Here is a 16,389-nt window from a genome sequence, read left to right as displayed (position 1 = left end):
AGCTTAAATTGTCTTTTTTTTTTTGACCATTCTCAATTTACATAGAGTTTGTTTGGCTTGGTTATTTCTGTAGTATGTGTGTAAAGAAAATCAATCTTGTATAACCAGTTTTTCCACATAAACATTTAAAAAATGAAAGAGGCTGTAAACTGGCAGCCTGTGAGCTATATTCTGCTCACAGACATGTTTTGTTTGGCCTGCACAGTGTTTTTGAAAACCCGAATTTGTTGCTAGCATTTAAAATGGGTCGACCTTACGTTTAAGTCTAGATATCTAGATTTTATTGAAATACCAGAAGTTCTGACACCATTAGATATACAACCTTCATAGCAAAAGCTGAGTATCTACTATCTGCCAGTCACTCATTAGGCTCTTGGGAGACTTAGACAAATAAGACATAGTGACCTTACATTTTATTATTAGAGGCAAGCACATAAATCACTGTAGTACATCATGATCTTATTACGTACCAAGTACTGTGTCAGATACAATAAACATGATAACAGGATACAATGGAGGCACAAGGGAGAGGGTGATCAATTCTGTTAATAAAGAAGACTGCTTTGGAAAGGCTTCACAGAGTAGGCAGCACTTGAGCTATGTTTTTAAGAGTAAGTTTTTGCCAAGTGAATAAGGCACAGAGAAGGACATTTCAGACAGAGGCAGCAACATGTTCAAGGTTATAGGGTCACATACAGTAGGCATAGATGTAGTATAAGGCATCAGGTAGTTTGGAAAGAAATGATATGCCTTGGGAAGCCGACTGTCACCAGATCATGGTGACAAATCATAAAGGACTCTATTTTCCATGCCAAGCAACATGGGTTTCAGGCTTACATCAGTGTTGTTCCCACACTGCTTCTAAGGAGACTTCACATGGTTTAACCCAGGTGGGGGAAGAAATAAAAAGAAAAAAAATATGCCAGAGAAATATCCCCCATTACTGATTCAACTAGAAGAGTTCGACATTTGTATATTTTATGTAGTCAAGTTCTGTTTTAAGATTTTTTTAGGCAAAAAAGTTCTACTGTTATGAACAAATTTTTTTTTTTTTTTTAAAAAAAAGCTTGAACAGGAGCCAATAAAAGATTTTTAGCAAGAAAACAAATTATATGATTAGCATTCTGGAAATATCTCTCTGGTAACAGCGCCAAAGATGGAATACAGAAATATGAAACCCTAAGGATATGAAAATACTTAGTTGTAACAACTGATGCAAAAAATAATGAATTAAATCTGGGTAGTGACAGCAGAGATATTTAAATCTTACTGATATCTACTTTGTTCCAAGCAGTCTGCTATGTCCTAGGTTCATGACAAAGAGTATAAATTCAATAGTTATTGAAATATAAAGTAATCATGACTGATTAAAATGGGAAGATGAAGAAGAAAAAGGCATTAAACTTGGTAGGTGACTTGAATAAACACATGGATAGCTGCAGAGATGTAATCTAGAAAAAGCAAAGGCCTACAGTTGTGACCGTACTTCATAAGTAAGTGTCTCAGAGGATCTGCTACAGGTATATACAAAATCAGAACCATCCTTGAAAGCCATTTTAACAACACAAGACCTTAACCATCAATATACTAGAGTGAATTTCAAAGGTTTCTACCTGAGTTTAAAGCTTGGTATCATCTTTCCCTTGCCAATTCTGGTTGAGATCCAGACTCCCAAATGGCAGCATGGAATCAAGGTAGACAAGAATATAAAACAGTATTTAGGTCATCATACCTATACAGTTGCTAGCTAGCATATGGCCAGCAAGTTTATCAACTGTCCCATTACTCCTAGGGTAAGTATGTAATGAATTACGTAATTCTACTCATGGTTATTTTTTAATGAACAATTTCCTATGAGACTTTTAAAATAGGTGGTGGTAGCTCATGTCTGTAATCCTAGCACTTTGGGAGGCTGAGGGGGGAAGATTACTTGAGCCCAGGAGTTTGAGACCAGCTTGAGCAACACAGTAAGAATCTGTCTCTACAAAAAGTAGAAAAATTAGCCAGGTGTGGTGGTATACTCCTATAGTCTCAACTACTTGGGAGGCTTAGGCAGGGGGATTGCTTGAGCCCAGGAGTTTGAGGTTGCAGTGAGCTATGATGATACTACTGCAGTCTAGTCTGAGTGACAGACTGGAAAAAAAAAATGAATGTGGATAAATTTCGTAAGGACTAGAAGTGCTCAGTGATGTGAGTTTACAGGTTTTTCACTGAGTCCTAAGTTGAAAGAAATTCAGCACCATTTCCATGAGTCTGGTTTTATAAGATAATTGCTTTCCCTGATGATGAATTTTTAAAAGGGACAGGAAAGGGGAGAACAGAATGGGTTAAACCCCTTAAATTCTTCAAAAATGAATCGCATTTGTACTGCTGTTTGTGAGACTTATTTCAATCTCTTTGATAAAGGTTATAATTAACATTAAGTACACAAAATAAACTCTTAAGTCCTTCAATGATGAGAGAATTAATCAAAACCCTCTTTATCAAAAGACCCTTAATACCTCACTAATTCCATGAGACTATGAAACCTTACCTATTAATAAGCAGATCAAAAGCTAACTACTATTTCCAAATAGCTGGCTGTAAGTTTAAAAACTCTTGCAATATCAGAAAGCTGGTTATGACTTTAAGTATGTTGCCAAATCTTATCTGTTGGAAAAGACATTCCAAGAGAGGAATTATAAAAACCTGCAGCTATACAGTAAAGAAAACGAAATAGGTATCTGACTAAAACAATAAGAAAATATTCTTGAAGTATCTTTATGAGGGGCATAAAAAGTGCTTGCATCTATAGAAAGAAAAAAAAAAGGATGGGGAATAGAAGTATTACCTGAGGGCAGGAAATTCAGACAAAAGGTCCCTAATTCCTGGTGAAAGCAAGCAGTCAGTTGCCAGGGTTTCTTAGACTCCTCAGGTACTCATTTGGGTGATTATGCAATTCACAGCACATCAATCTCCACCACAGCCAGCAGGGAACGCTGTAGGGAATGGGTACACAGGGGACACAGAAGGGAGCAAGTTTAAGGGAAGGAAGAGGAAAGGAATGATATGATAAAGATATTTAGCTGTGGTGCACTTTAAAAAAAAATACAGTTGTATTTCACACTGGATTAACTAAAGGCAAACAGTGCTTAAATTCTAAGATGAATCACTTAGGATTTTCTTCGTTTTCTCTACCACTGATATTACTACTAATCGATTACATTCATTTTTTTAATTTTTATGTTAAAATGTTAACAAACAAAAATGAGATAGCTATGCTGTACAAATTATACAAAGGCTGAGCTGTATAATTGAACATTAAATGAAATCAATTAAGACGAGCACTCTACAAAACAAGCAATCTATAAATACAATTATCAAATTAGTTTCAGTGCCAAAAGCCCTGAAATTAAAACCGTAATCCTCATTTTACAGAGAATACTGAGGCATAAAGTTACCTATAAAAAAATAATCCTCTTGAAGGCCGAGGTGGGAGGATAGCTTGAGGTCAGGAGTTTGAGACCAGCCTAAGCAAGAGTGAGACCCCGTCTCTACTAAAAATAGAAAAAATTAGCCAGGTGTGATGTCACATCTGTACCCCCAACTAATTGGGAGGCTGAGGCAGGAGGATCATTTGAGCCCAGGAGTTTCAGGTTGCAGTAAGCTAGGATGATGTCACTGCTCTATAGCCGGGGGCGACAGAATGGCGCTCTGTCTCAAAAAAAAAAAGAAATCCACAAACAAGAGAGAGACAGATCCAGCAACAGATTATATCTATATACTCAAAAATTAATTGACGATCTATAGTATTTGCCAGGAAAAAAAGCTTTTAATCTAAATTTTGTGGATATAAGTCAACTAGTTAAACCCACCAAAAATGTATTCAGGGCAACAAATTTATATTCTATGTATTCTGTGGAGGCCAAGGTAATATACATTTATTTCTCCCAACAGTTAAAAATGTGTTTTAACAACTACTATGTACCACAATACTGTGGCAGATGCTAACGGTACAACAGTGAACAAGACAAGCACAGTCACTGTCCTCATAACTAAAACATATCAGGGCGATTCTGCCCTTAAAGAGATGACAATCTACAGAACTAATATAAATGAAGCCTTTGTTTTACTAAAACAAACAGGATAAATTTATGAACTAAAAAAGTTCAAAAATGGAGGAGACCAATGAAGATTAGCCCAGCTAAAGCTGCCCATGAAAAACAGACCAATGAAGATTAGCCCAGCTAAAGCTGCCCATGAAAAATGTACTAATAAAATAAAGCCTGAGAGAAGATGGCCTACCATGTAGGGATGCAGACAATCTGGCTGTGGGAAACAAGGCTTAAAAGATGGGTGAGAAAAAAAGGGAGAAAAGTGTGGTATTGGATAATAAAATTGTAGCCAAACTTGGAGGACCTAAAAACTTGCCCTTCACTTTTCCGGATATTTGCTTTAAATATTTCCTTTGTATGCATGACTTAGTCAAAAAATTTAATAACTATTTTATTACCCTCAAGCTGTCATTTATGCGCTTTATTTCATTCGTTCTTTACAGGCTTCTCTGACATTTAGACCACCTCTGTCTCACTATCTCCCCTTCCATTGAAGTTGCATAGTACTTTGCTTGTGACCCTCTCTAAGACTCACACCCATCTACCAGACTGTTTTCCAAAAGATATTCTTGTATCTTAATTTTATTTGTATACCTTATAGAATCTTCTTTTAAGTATTGGTACAAAGGTAAATAAATGAATGGATCCTATCAATGGGGATAATCAGATAATCTTACTTGCAATATCTGTATTACTTAAAGATAAATCTTACATTTTATGGATGCCCCTTCTTATAGTATACCTCAGTTATATAAAAAGTTGTATCACAGCAGAAGTAAAAATTTGGGGCAAAAACTCAATATCTAAAAATATTGTTTTACTAAATTTTTAAATCAATGAATTTTCTGGTATCACTAAGTTTATTCCTAACAATAAAATTACATACAAAAGATTTACAAATAGACAATAGTAGAGCAAAACACTTGATGCTATGCTAGCAGTGGCAAAAAGAAGCCAGAGATGCCTTTCTTAATAGTATTTTTGGTTAGAAGAAGACTACATACCCATAAAGTTCAAATTAAATGTAAAGAATAGACCAATATAGAAATTAAAAATTGATATAGGCTGGGCAGGGTGGTTTACACCTGTAATGCCAGCACTTTGGGAGGTGGAGGTGAGAGGAATACTCGAGGCCGGAAGTTTGGGACCAGCCTGGGAAACACAGGGAGACCCATCTCGACAAAAAATTTTAAAAATTAGCTGGGCGTAGTGGCGCATGCCTGTAGTCCTAGCTACTGGGGAGGCTGAGTTAGAAGGGTCACTTGAGCCCAGGAGTTAAAGGGCTGCAGCAGGCTAATCACACCACTGCACTCCAGGCCGGGCGATAGAGTGAGGCACTGTGTCAAAAAACAAACAAACAAACAAAAAACTTACATAAAACATTCATCTTGGCTGAGAGAAATCTCAAAAAATGTCAATGAATGACCGAACTATTAAAATTTAATGCCTAAAAAAATAATATATTACTATATCCTTCCTTAATCATATTGGGCTTTGGCTCTCAATTTTGTTTTAATAACTAGGTCTTTTTTTTTTTTTTTTTTAAGGCTGGTCAAGTAGAGCAGTGGGAGTGGAGAAGGAACAAAGGAATCTGTTACTGGTTGTGATCAATTAGTTGTAAACACCACTGCACTCCAACCAAGGTCTTGATGGTAACTGTTCCCTTTTCACTCATAGAAATACCAAAACGTCTTTCACTTATAATTTACATTCAAATTGAGCTCCAGTCACCAATACTCACTATTAAATATCAATATTTAATAAAATATTAAATTACTCATCCTCAACATATAATATGCAGAATTTAAAACACATAATTGATAAGAGACCAACTTATTTTAAAAAGTCTTTAGACTGGAAACTGCAATACTAAGACAAAGTATAATACTACAAAAAGTAAAATATGCAAGTAAAAAGAAATGAATGGAGAAATCATGTTACCCTGCTATGGTTTGGATATGATTTGTCTGTCCCTATCAAACCTCATGTTGAAATTTGATCCCCCATGTGGCCCGTTGGGAGGTACGGCCTTAATGTAGGAGGTGTTTGGGTCTTTGGGGGCGGATGCCTCATGAATGGCTTAGTGCTGTTCTCACCCTAGTGAGTTCTCTCCAGAATGGATTAGTTCCCACAAGAGTGGGTTTTTATAAAGCCAGAACACCCTGGGGTTTTCCCCTCTTCCCAGCGTCCGCTTCGATCTTCTCCACCATGTTGTGACCCACATAAAAGCCCACTCTAGAAGCCTGGGCCATGCCCTTGAACTTCTGAGCCTGCAAAACCATGCATGAGCTAAATAACCTCATTTCTTTATAAATTATCCAGTCTCAGGTATATATTTTTTTCTGAGACAGAGTCTCACTCTGTTGCCCCAACTCCTGGGCTCAAGCAATCCTCCTGCCTCAGCCTCCCAAGTAGCTGGGACTACAGGCATGTGCCACCATCCCCGGCTAATTTTTCTATATATATTTTTAGCTGTCCATATAATTTCTTTCTATTTTTAGTAAAGACGGGATCTCGCTCTTGCTCAGGCTGGTCTCAAACTCCTGAGCTCAAACAATCCGCCCGCCCGGCCTCCCAGAGTGCTAGGATTACAGGCGTGAGCCACTGCACCCGGCCTCAGGTATTCTTTTATAGCAACACAAAATGTACTAAGACATCTCCTAACTTCAAAGAACTGCTGAGTCAAAAGATGTTGTTCTTCCAACTTCAAAGGACTGAAGAGTCAAAGGATTCCCAAGTAATAAAAGAATATCCTAAGGAATACTGAAGCAGGATGGCAAATCACCATTAAAGAATAGTAAGGAAAGTGACAAAAATTGGATAAAAGAAAAGCAAACTGTTAGGGAAGGATGACAACCTGAATAAGCAGCACAGCAAATCAAATGAAAAGGATACTGAATCAGTGACTACCATTCAGCATTATCTGTCAGACATTGGCAAGTCACAACTCAACTTTTTAATAATTTCCTTCTCTGAGATAGGAACAGATCCCTTCTGATTCCAGGATTCTAGGATGGTAATACCACAACATCTACTAGACCTGCAGTCCCCAACTCCCAGCCTCTGCCCGGTACTGGTCTGTAGGCTGTTGGGAACTGACAGCCTATCACTGCCTGAGCTCTGCCAGTCCCAAAAGTAACTTTTATAAGAATCAATATCTGGTTTTAGTTGGAAATTAATGTGAAAGAAAGACATCTGCTCTATTTTGGATACTTCTACACATAGCAGTCCTCATTTAATCTGTAATTTCACTTCCCAGTTTCAGCTACCCACGTACAGTGCAATAAGATATTTTGAGAAAAAGAGAATACATTCACATAACTTTTATTATAATATACAAGTATAATTGTTCTATTTTATTATTAGCTGTTGTTAATCTCTTATTGTGACTAATTTCTAAAACTTCATCATAGGTACATACGTATAGGAAAAAACATAGTATGTATATGTGTGTGTGTGTGTGTGTGTGTGTGTGTGTATATATATATTGTTCAATACCAGCCACAGTTTCAGGCATCCACTGGAAGCCTTGGAATGTATTGCCCATGGATTAGTGGGAACAACTGTAGGACATTTAATAGCAAAAAGAAAAAAAAAAAAAAAAAAAAAAAAACCCAGAACCAAAAAATCCACCCCTGAAATTTCAACTTACAGTTTGCTTTGCAGTAATAATTATTTCTTGTACAAACCAAATGATAACCACACAAAAATATTTCCATTGTCTCCAGTCTAAAACATGTGTCCTCTAAATTAAGTCACAAATAAAAGGGAGAATATCTCCATTTAAATAGCTAACATTTATCCAAATTAATGTATTGAAAACCAAACTCCTTACCTTCTCCCTTAAACCTGTTCCTCCTGCAGTCTTCTCCTATATAGTTAATGACAACTCCATCTCATCCATTGCTTGTGTCAAAAACTTTGTAGTCATCCATTACTGTTTTCAATCTACATCTTATATGTCAGTCAATCCTGGCTCTACCTCCAAAATACATCTAGAACCTATCTCAACTCTACTGCATCTACCTTCATCCAAGCCAATATCTCTCTCAAATGAATAGTTATCATAATAACAACCTCTTAATTGGGTTCCTGTTCCTGCCCTTAACTTCCTATTACTTATTTCCCATATGGCTGCCAGAGTGTTCCCTGGCTCAAAACCTTCCTTCCAGTGGCTCCTAATCTTACTTAAGGTAAAAGCCAAGTCATTACAAGGCCCCACATAGTCTGGCCCTTATTTTCTCTTTGATGTCTTCTTCCTTTACTCACTTCACTCCACTTTACCTATGTTGGTGGCCTTGATGTATTTCAAAAATGAGAAACCACCTCCCACTTCCAGACCCTTTTCATTTGCTCCTACCACCTCTTTCACGACTATTCTCAGATATTACCTTCTCAATTAACCCTGCCAGATCACCAGATTTAAAATTGCAAGCTCCATCCCAACTTCCTGTGTTACTTTTTTCAATAGCACTTAATACAAACTGATACATTGTACTATGTATTTCACTTATTTACTTACTATCTGCCTCTCATTAAAATGTAAATTCCACATGGGCAGGAATTTTCACCAATTTTGTTCACTGCTTTACCCCTAGCATTATAGAGCAATACTTGATACAAAGTAAACACTCGGTAAATTATTTGTTAAATAAACAACTAACATATCTAGTGTCAAAATCCAGATTACTGAGGATCATTTATAAATGAATACTGCCAATTTAAGTAACACAAGTTACTTTCAAAAACTCTCAAACTTTTATAAAAGTAATTTATTTACAATCCAAAAAGCAGTATTTAACTCAGTCTTTTCCCAGTTACCTAATCCAAGTAAACAAAATCTCAAATTTCACATGGCAGTACAATTTAAAAACAGATTACAGTTAGTAATCCTACTCATGCTTGTTATATCAGAATAAGAATCACTAAAGTTTCCCAAGAGCTGAAAACATGTCTTATTCATCTTTGGATTTCTAATGTCACTGTCTGACACATAAATATGCTCAAGAACCTGGAATACATAAAGGCTCAAATATTATTTATTGAATCTTACCATAAAAGTAAAGCATACAAATAATTAGTCTATCAATATTCAAAAGAAGTTAGAATTTGAAAAAATAACTTCTGGTAGACTAAATAAACAGTGTTGTATTTCCTTCTGTGAATCTCCAATACGTGAAAGATTAAAGACCTAGTAGTATTTATCTCCAATTACGTGCACCTTAACTTCTTTTCAACAGCTCACTTCCATGGCCATATCAGATAGCTTATTCTAAACCAGACCTTCTTCACCTCTAAAATCTTAAACTTCAATATGACACTTTCAGACAAAATCTCCAATCCTTCCAATTAGCTCATTCCTTTACTTCACTACTCTTCCACCTAGATAGCACTCCCAGTCCTTCGATGGTTCTTTCCTTTTCTCTCCATACTATCAGCTGCTGCTCTCCCCTTTCCATCCTAACATGTCCTAAATCTAGAGGCTCATTCCATCAACACATTGTGAGGCACCCTAAACTCTTATCACTGTGGCGTTCGGTCACAAAACCCTGCAAGTGTTCAACCCTTCCTAATATATATAACAAATATTCTAAACATTCAACAATCTTCTCAGGCCGTCCTCCCTCTTTAAAGTGTTCCTCCCCCTCAGTTTATGGAACAAGTCATCTTGAGACCATCAAGCAGTTTCTCTTACCTAGATCCTTGGAGCTGGACTGCTCCACTCTGTTTCTAAGTCTTGTTCTCCAATTTCTTGTAAGTTCTGCAGGACATCAATATCCCTCCAATATATTAGTTTTCTACTTAAGTTATTCAGAGTCCATTTGTATGCTCTATATTTCAACCCCAGATATGCTCCTGAACCTCAGACTCCAAAACCCAGACTTCCTCTTTATCTTTTTTTTTTTTTTTTTGAGAGGGAGTCTCACTTTGCTGCCCAGGCTAGAGTGCCATGGCATCAGCCTCACTCACAGCAACCTCAAACTCCTGGGCTCAAGCAATCCTGCCTCAGCCTCCCAAGTAGCTGGGACTACAGCCATGCACCACCATGCCTGGCTAATTTTTCTATATATTTTTAGTCGGCCTGCTAATTTCTTTCTGTTTTTAGTAGAGACGGGGTCTCACTCTTCCTCAGGTTGGTATCGAACTCCTGACCCCAAGTGATGCACCTGTCTCAGCCTCCCAGAGTGCTAGGATTACAGGCATGAGCCACCCCACCTGGCCTCCTCTTTTATCTTTATTAGCAGTCATTCCCTGCCCCCAGGATGAAGTTCAACTTCCTTAACATTGTAAGTGAGGCCCTTGAAAATATGATTTAGTTCAGTGCTTGTTACAGATGCCAAATGGAGCAACAAACCTGACTCAAATAATTCTCCTCATAACTATATTTTTGCAGTACAACCCTTTGTCCTTGCTAATTGATCCATGGATAGACAGAACTGGGTCATACAGGTTCTCTCTTCAAGGAATCTGAAACTTGATAGCAGAAATCAGAGATTGGGAGTTGTGGAAGATGGGGTAGCACCCTAAAGCTGTGGTTCTCAGCCAGGAACAATTTTGCTTCCCAGGACATATTTAGCAATGTCTGGAGGTATTAAACATCCTACAATGCACAGAACAGCCCTCCACAAGAATTATCTAGTTCAAAATGTCAATAGTGGCTGGGTATGGTGGCTCAGGCTGGTAATCTCAGCACTTTGGGAGGCTGACGCAAGGCAGGAGGATCCCTTGAGCCCAGGAGCTCGAGATCAGCCTGGGCAACATAGTGAGACCCTATCTCTACAAAAAATTTTAAAAATTAGCCAGGTGTAGTGGCAAGCTCTTGTAGTCCCAGCTACTAGGGAAACAGGCAGGAGGATCGCTTGAACCCAGGAGTTCAAGCTTGCAGTGAGCTACAATCATGCCACTGTACTCCAGCTTGGGCCACAGAGTGAGACATACCGAAGAAAGAAAAAAGTCAATAGTGCTGAAGTTAATATCTTACTGTAAAAAGGTCTAAGAACTCTTCCAATGAGATTCTAGGAGCTGGTTGCTTCCTGCTCTTTCCCTGGTTTGGTTGTTCAGATTTTCTGCTTTCTGTTATACTTCCCTTTTTGCCCAAATAGAGCAGGTTTCGGTTGTTTGCAGACAAAATAACCTTAATTAGCACAGTGCCCTAGCTCAATCATATGACACACATCTGTATACTTTAAACCAGTTTCTCAACATGGGAGCCACTGACATTTGGGCCAAATAATTCTTTGTTGTGGGGAAATGTGCTGTGCATTGTAGGATGTTTTAGCTGCCTCCCTGCTCTCTCTTAGAAAATCCCCCAAAATATATTCTGTGCTGATATAATTTGAAAGATCGCGGATAATTTCTCCTTCAAAGGCTTTTGTTGTTTCACTTCTCCTAAAAAAAAGTAACTACTCTAACTTCCCCTTCCCCCCCAAATACACTCCCTTGTCCTCATTTCAGGTTAGTCAAGTACATAAACTTTTTATTAACAAAGCAAGAGATGCTTAGAATACAAACTAAACAATTAGGCAAGGAACAAGTATATGGATTAACACTTCTCAAATAGTCTGGCATTTACGTAAAGCATTTGTTAATCTCTTAAGAACAATTCCTGAACAATTCCTCTTTCCCAATATACCAGCTTCTCAAGTCCCCACATTTGGGCAATGATAGTTTTGTTGGGGCTCAGAAACCAGCACCCCAAAATATGGCACTTTGACATACTGAAATGAAGCCTCAAGGTCTCTCTGACCTTCCTTCCACACCATCTCTCCCAAAGAAGCTGAAGTCCCTTTATCTGCCTAAAATCCAGACCTACCAGGGATAATTGTTTTTTTTTTCTTCCTCTCCTATAAAACCAAAAATGTTTGAAGACCACCACCTACAAATGCTATTTACAAACTAATTTTTGTTGCTTGATTCATTCCCCCTATTAATCCTTTGTTGCTCCTCAACAAAATTTCTCTTCTCTCTCCCACCCCCATAATCTGTGTTACCAGGATGATATACAAACTCTTGAACCCTGCAGAGGGGTGGGCAACCACTCTGTGACTCTCCCCAAGTGCACATGAAATAAGTGTGTGCCTTTTCTCCCATTAATCTGCCTTTTGTGAGTTGATTTTTCAGAGAGCAAAGGTAAAGCTTCCCCTTGGCCCCTATAGCTTTAATCTTGCAATTTCATTATAATTCAATCTCAAGGCTAAGAGTGAGCATTCTTACTCATATTGGTTTCTAAATAATCTTCTTCCTTACTGGAAAACCCTCCCCTCACATAACAACTAGGTCATTTCCTTACTGGAAGACCCCCACACACACCCTCCTTATAAGACCCTATATGAACTAGGCCATTTTTGCTAGTTCTTCCTTTCCAGAACTCCAAAGGCACCACGTTTATTCAATGACTCAATTACCTATTAACTCCTAAAACCTCAGGGAAACTGGTCATCCCAAATCTCAATAATATTAGTGACATACAGTCTTGCCTCAGTTAAAAAGAACAGCAATATGAGGGAGAGCCAGCCCATCCATTCACTCAACAAATAGTTGTTAAGTACCTACTTTATGCCAGCCTCAAGACAAAAATCCCTGCCCTCATGCAGTTTACATTAAAGTGTAGAGAGACAAATAGCAAAGAAGTATGTATTATGACAGATGAGGATGAGTGCTATGGAGGAAAATCAAGCAAGAGGGACAGGAAGCATGGGGGCTCACAATTTTAAAGTCTGGTAAGGAAAGGCCTCCTTTGAGAAGGTGCAATGGGTTGCACACACAGACCACATGAGTTGTCTACTATTAGAAAGTGATACGTTCTAAGTGTTTCCTATTAAACGTATTAAATTGTATTCTAGACCACTAGATCAATATAGTAACATCTTCATTACTGAATAATCTATAAAATTAAATTTGACCCAGATAATTTCAAAAGTTCAATCCTACTGGAACAACTATAATTTATCACAACATCTACCTTGTTTCATCTATTATGAATTGCCTTTAGGTTTATGAATAACTGCATTTTTCTTAGGAGATGACACCAATTAACACTAATACACTAACCAAAAATAAGAATTTGATACTCTTCAGTCACCTGAATTAAGGACATTTTTTTGAAATGTGAAATAACTGAAAACTCAACAGTTTCAAAAATGCATCTCTGAAAAAAAATCCTCATTACCGTTAATCAGAGTCATTAGAAACCATACAGATTAAAAAGTAACCCTAAGGCCTCAATTTTGATTGTGTGGGCGTTGTCTGTTACAATTACAACTTTTCTCCTAATGTTTAAGAGTCCTCAAATGGAATTCTACAAAAGAATTAAAGATACTTAGTGATTGAATTAACTTTTCTCCTTGTCATCTAGAGTGGTACTATTTACTATCATCTTTGAAAGAGTAGGAAAATAAGTATTTCAAACATTTTTTTAGATCTGAATTTTCTTGTGGAACTGGGTATAAGAAAGGCTGGAGGCCATCAGATTTATAAAAGTCAGACTTTACCCAAATAATAAATAGAGAAGTAAAACCTTCCAAAATAAGACAGTTCAGTTTTGAACCACATGCACAATTTTTTAAAAAAACTTTCCAATTAGTTATCTCTAAGAAACGTATATCCATAAACGCTGCTACAATTTGCTACTTTAAAAAGAAACTATGTTGTATCTTATTCAATGTTACAAGTGAGGAAAATGTTTGCTGAATCACATAAGTATTGATTCTGTTCCCCAATAGGTAACTTGTGGTATAAAACAAGCTGGAGAATCAAGAATTATGTTTAGTACACAAGTCTATCATTATACCTGAGTCTCTTCCTAAAATCAGTTAAAAGTAATCATTAACTTAAAAATAACAGAAGAGGAGAAACGGATCCGAACCCAGCGCTTTGAATTCTCGGTTAACAGCTTGGAAGAAGATCCTACATTTTTAGCCTGTGTCTCAAGACAAATATGGAGAAGCCAAGAGCAGTAACAAACTGCCAGCTTTACTGAGTCATGTTTCTGACTAAAACCACGTTATGAAATGGAAAGAATGACATATCCTGGGTTTTAATCACCACAGATGTAAAGTCTCTGAATTTAAGAGTCTCAGATGAAAAAGAACAAAATTCAGTGAGAATGATGTGAGACTGAAAGGACTCCAGAAAGAACCTGCCAAAGCTGGGAACTCTGGTTATTTACCTAAAACAAATCCTGCCTGAGCAAACAGACACACCCTCTAACGCATCAGGGGGAACCCGAGGCGGGGGCGACTCAGAACAATAACAAGGTTGCCGTTTCACTGAGAACGCGACCTCGGCTCCAGGAGTCCACACTGCGCCAAACGCCCTCAGTTAACGGAACCGCTCTGCTCCGAGGGGACGAGCGCGGAGCTGCAGCTCGAGGCTGCCACCTCAACCGGGCACCTGGGTGACGCCGGGCCACCTCCAGCCTCCGCGCAGGACCGCCCAGAGCGGCCCCGGGACGCCCCCCGGACGCCGCGTCGGGAGCAATCCCAGCTCGCCGCCCTGCGCGCTCCTCCGCGAGCCCGCCCCGGGGGGGGCCGCAATCGGGGCTCACTCGTGAGGCCACCCCGGGCGCCGCAAGCGACGGCAGACCCCGGCCGCGACCTCTGCCCGGCTGGGGCGGGGAAGCCCGAGGGTCGCCTCCCGCACCGCCGCCAGTCCCCGCCGCCCCCGAGGCCGCAGGCCGACTCAGTGTGGACTAGGGCGGAGGCGGGCTGGCCCCCAGGCTCCAGGCTCCCACTGACCTGGAGAGGTGCTTCAGGATCTGTTTCTTGATGATCCCAGCCATGGTGCCGAGGCGGGAGACGCCGCGCTTTCGCTCTGTTCCTCACTGCCTCCTGTCTCCGTGGCCGTCTCCTCTCTGTCCCGGCTAACCCGGCCGGAGGACAGGCGCCTGAGCGCTCACGCACGGGAGAGACGCCAGGCCGCGGCCAAGGCCGCCGCTGCCGCTGCCACCGCCAACGAGGACCCGAAGCATCACGCTTAAGCCGCCGCGGCCGCCGCCGGCGCCATCTTGGCTGCAGCATCACCTAAGAGACCTGGGGGAGGGCGGGGGCGGCGCGGCGCGAGGAGGACCCTGGGCGGGAAGGGCGGAGCCAGAGGCTCGAGGCCCCGCCCCCTCGCCGGGCTGGCGCAGGGATCCACCGCTCTCCTGAGGCCAGAGCCCTCTGATTCCCAATGCTACAATCTTCTTGGGCCTTAATCCTTCCCTACCCTCCCGATGCTCTCGTTCCTGCCACCACCACTGAGTTGTCCTTCCACCTCCTACTTCTCTTCTTAATTTCCTCAATATAACTGCTCAACAAACGACTCTGCTTTTGACCGACTCATCTTTCTTCATATTCTTCCCTGAATTCCTTCCCTTTTGCCTTTCCCTTAGCTGAGTGCTGTAATTTCATGTTTCTCCTGGTTATTCCAGTCCTAAGGGAAGTAAAAGTTGAGGAGGTGTCTTTATAGAGTCTGGGGAGGACCTAGGAATTCAAGTCCTGGCTCCAGTATTTTCTAGCTGTGTAATCCTGAAGAAAATAATTTCTTTATATTTAGCCTCACTTTAGTCATCTGTGAAATAGGTTAATCACATCAGTGCTACCCACTTCACTAGGTTGTATCTAAAGAAGTATGTAACAAATTGGGAGGCATCACTTTACCAGACTTCAAGCTATACTGCAAAGCTATAGTAACCAAAACATCATGTTACTGGCACAAGAACAGAGAACTCAGATATAAAACCATCCTCATATTGCCATCTGGTCTTTGACAAGCAGACAAAAACATACACTGGGGAAAAGAATCCCTATTCCCTGGTTCTGGGAAAATTGGATAGCCACAAGAAGACTGAAACAGGATCTGCACCTCTCACCATTGACAAAAATTAATTCACAATGGATAACAGACTTATACATAAGGCATGAAACAATAAGAGTTCTAGAAGAAAATGTTGGAAAACCTCTTACAGACATTGGCCTACGCAAAGAATTTATGAAGAAGACCCTAATCACAACAACAACAACAACAAATAAGTGGGACCTGATCAAATTAAAATGCTTCTGCACAACCACGGAAACATTCACTAGAGCAAATAGACAACCTACAGAATGGGGGAAAATATTTGCATGCTGCATATCCAACAGGAATGATAACCAGAATCTACAAAGAACTCAAGCAAATCAGCAAGAAAAAAATCAAACAACCCCATTAAAAAGTGGACAAAAAACATGAACAGAAACTTTTCAAAAGATAGACTAATGACTAAAAATCATGAAAAAATACTCAACATCTCTAATCATCAGGGAAATGCAAGTCA

At 39.6% G+C, this 16,389-nt stretch overlaps 1 protein-coding gene across 3 annotated transcripts in view; it reads right to left on the bottom strand.

Moving 5' to 3' along the window:
• Positions 1-15,124, bottom strand: part of UHRF1BP1L (UHRF1 binding protein 1 like) — a 75,363-nt gene extending 60,239 nt beyond the window's left edge. Inside the window, exons 1-2 of one of the 3 annotated variants that reach the window (XM_045553158.1) lie at positions 14,831-14,847; positions 2,831-2,978 (exon numbers count right to left, since the gene is read on the bottom strand). Coding sequence is in view for 2 of the 3 variants with exons in the window: in XM_045553156.1 (XP_045409112.1) it covers positions 14,831-14,874 (44 nt within the window). In the remaining variant the exon portion in view is untranslated. Of the gene's footprint in view, positions 1-2,830; positions 2,979-14,830 lie in introns of all 3 variants that reach the window. The other 2 variants (XM_045553156.1, XM_045553157.1) reach the window with 2 other exon arrangements.
• Between the last annotated feature and the right edge of the window lie 1,265 nt (positions 15,125-16,389).

The sequence above is a fragment of the Lemur catta genome, chromosome 6, assembly GCF_020740605.2.
Source record: "Lemur catta isolate mLemCat1 chromosome 6, mLemCat1.pri, whole genome shotgun sequence".
Classification (NCBI taxonomy): domain Eukaryota; kingdom Metazoa; phylum Chordata; class Mammalia; order Primates; family Lemuridae; genus Lemur; species Lemur catta.
This window is presented reverse-complemented; position numbering and strand designations above follow the sequence as displayed.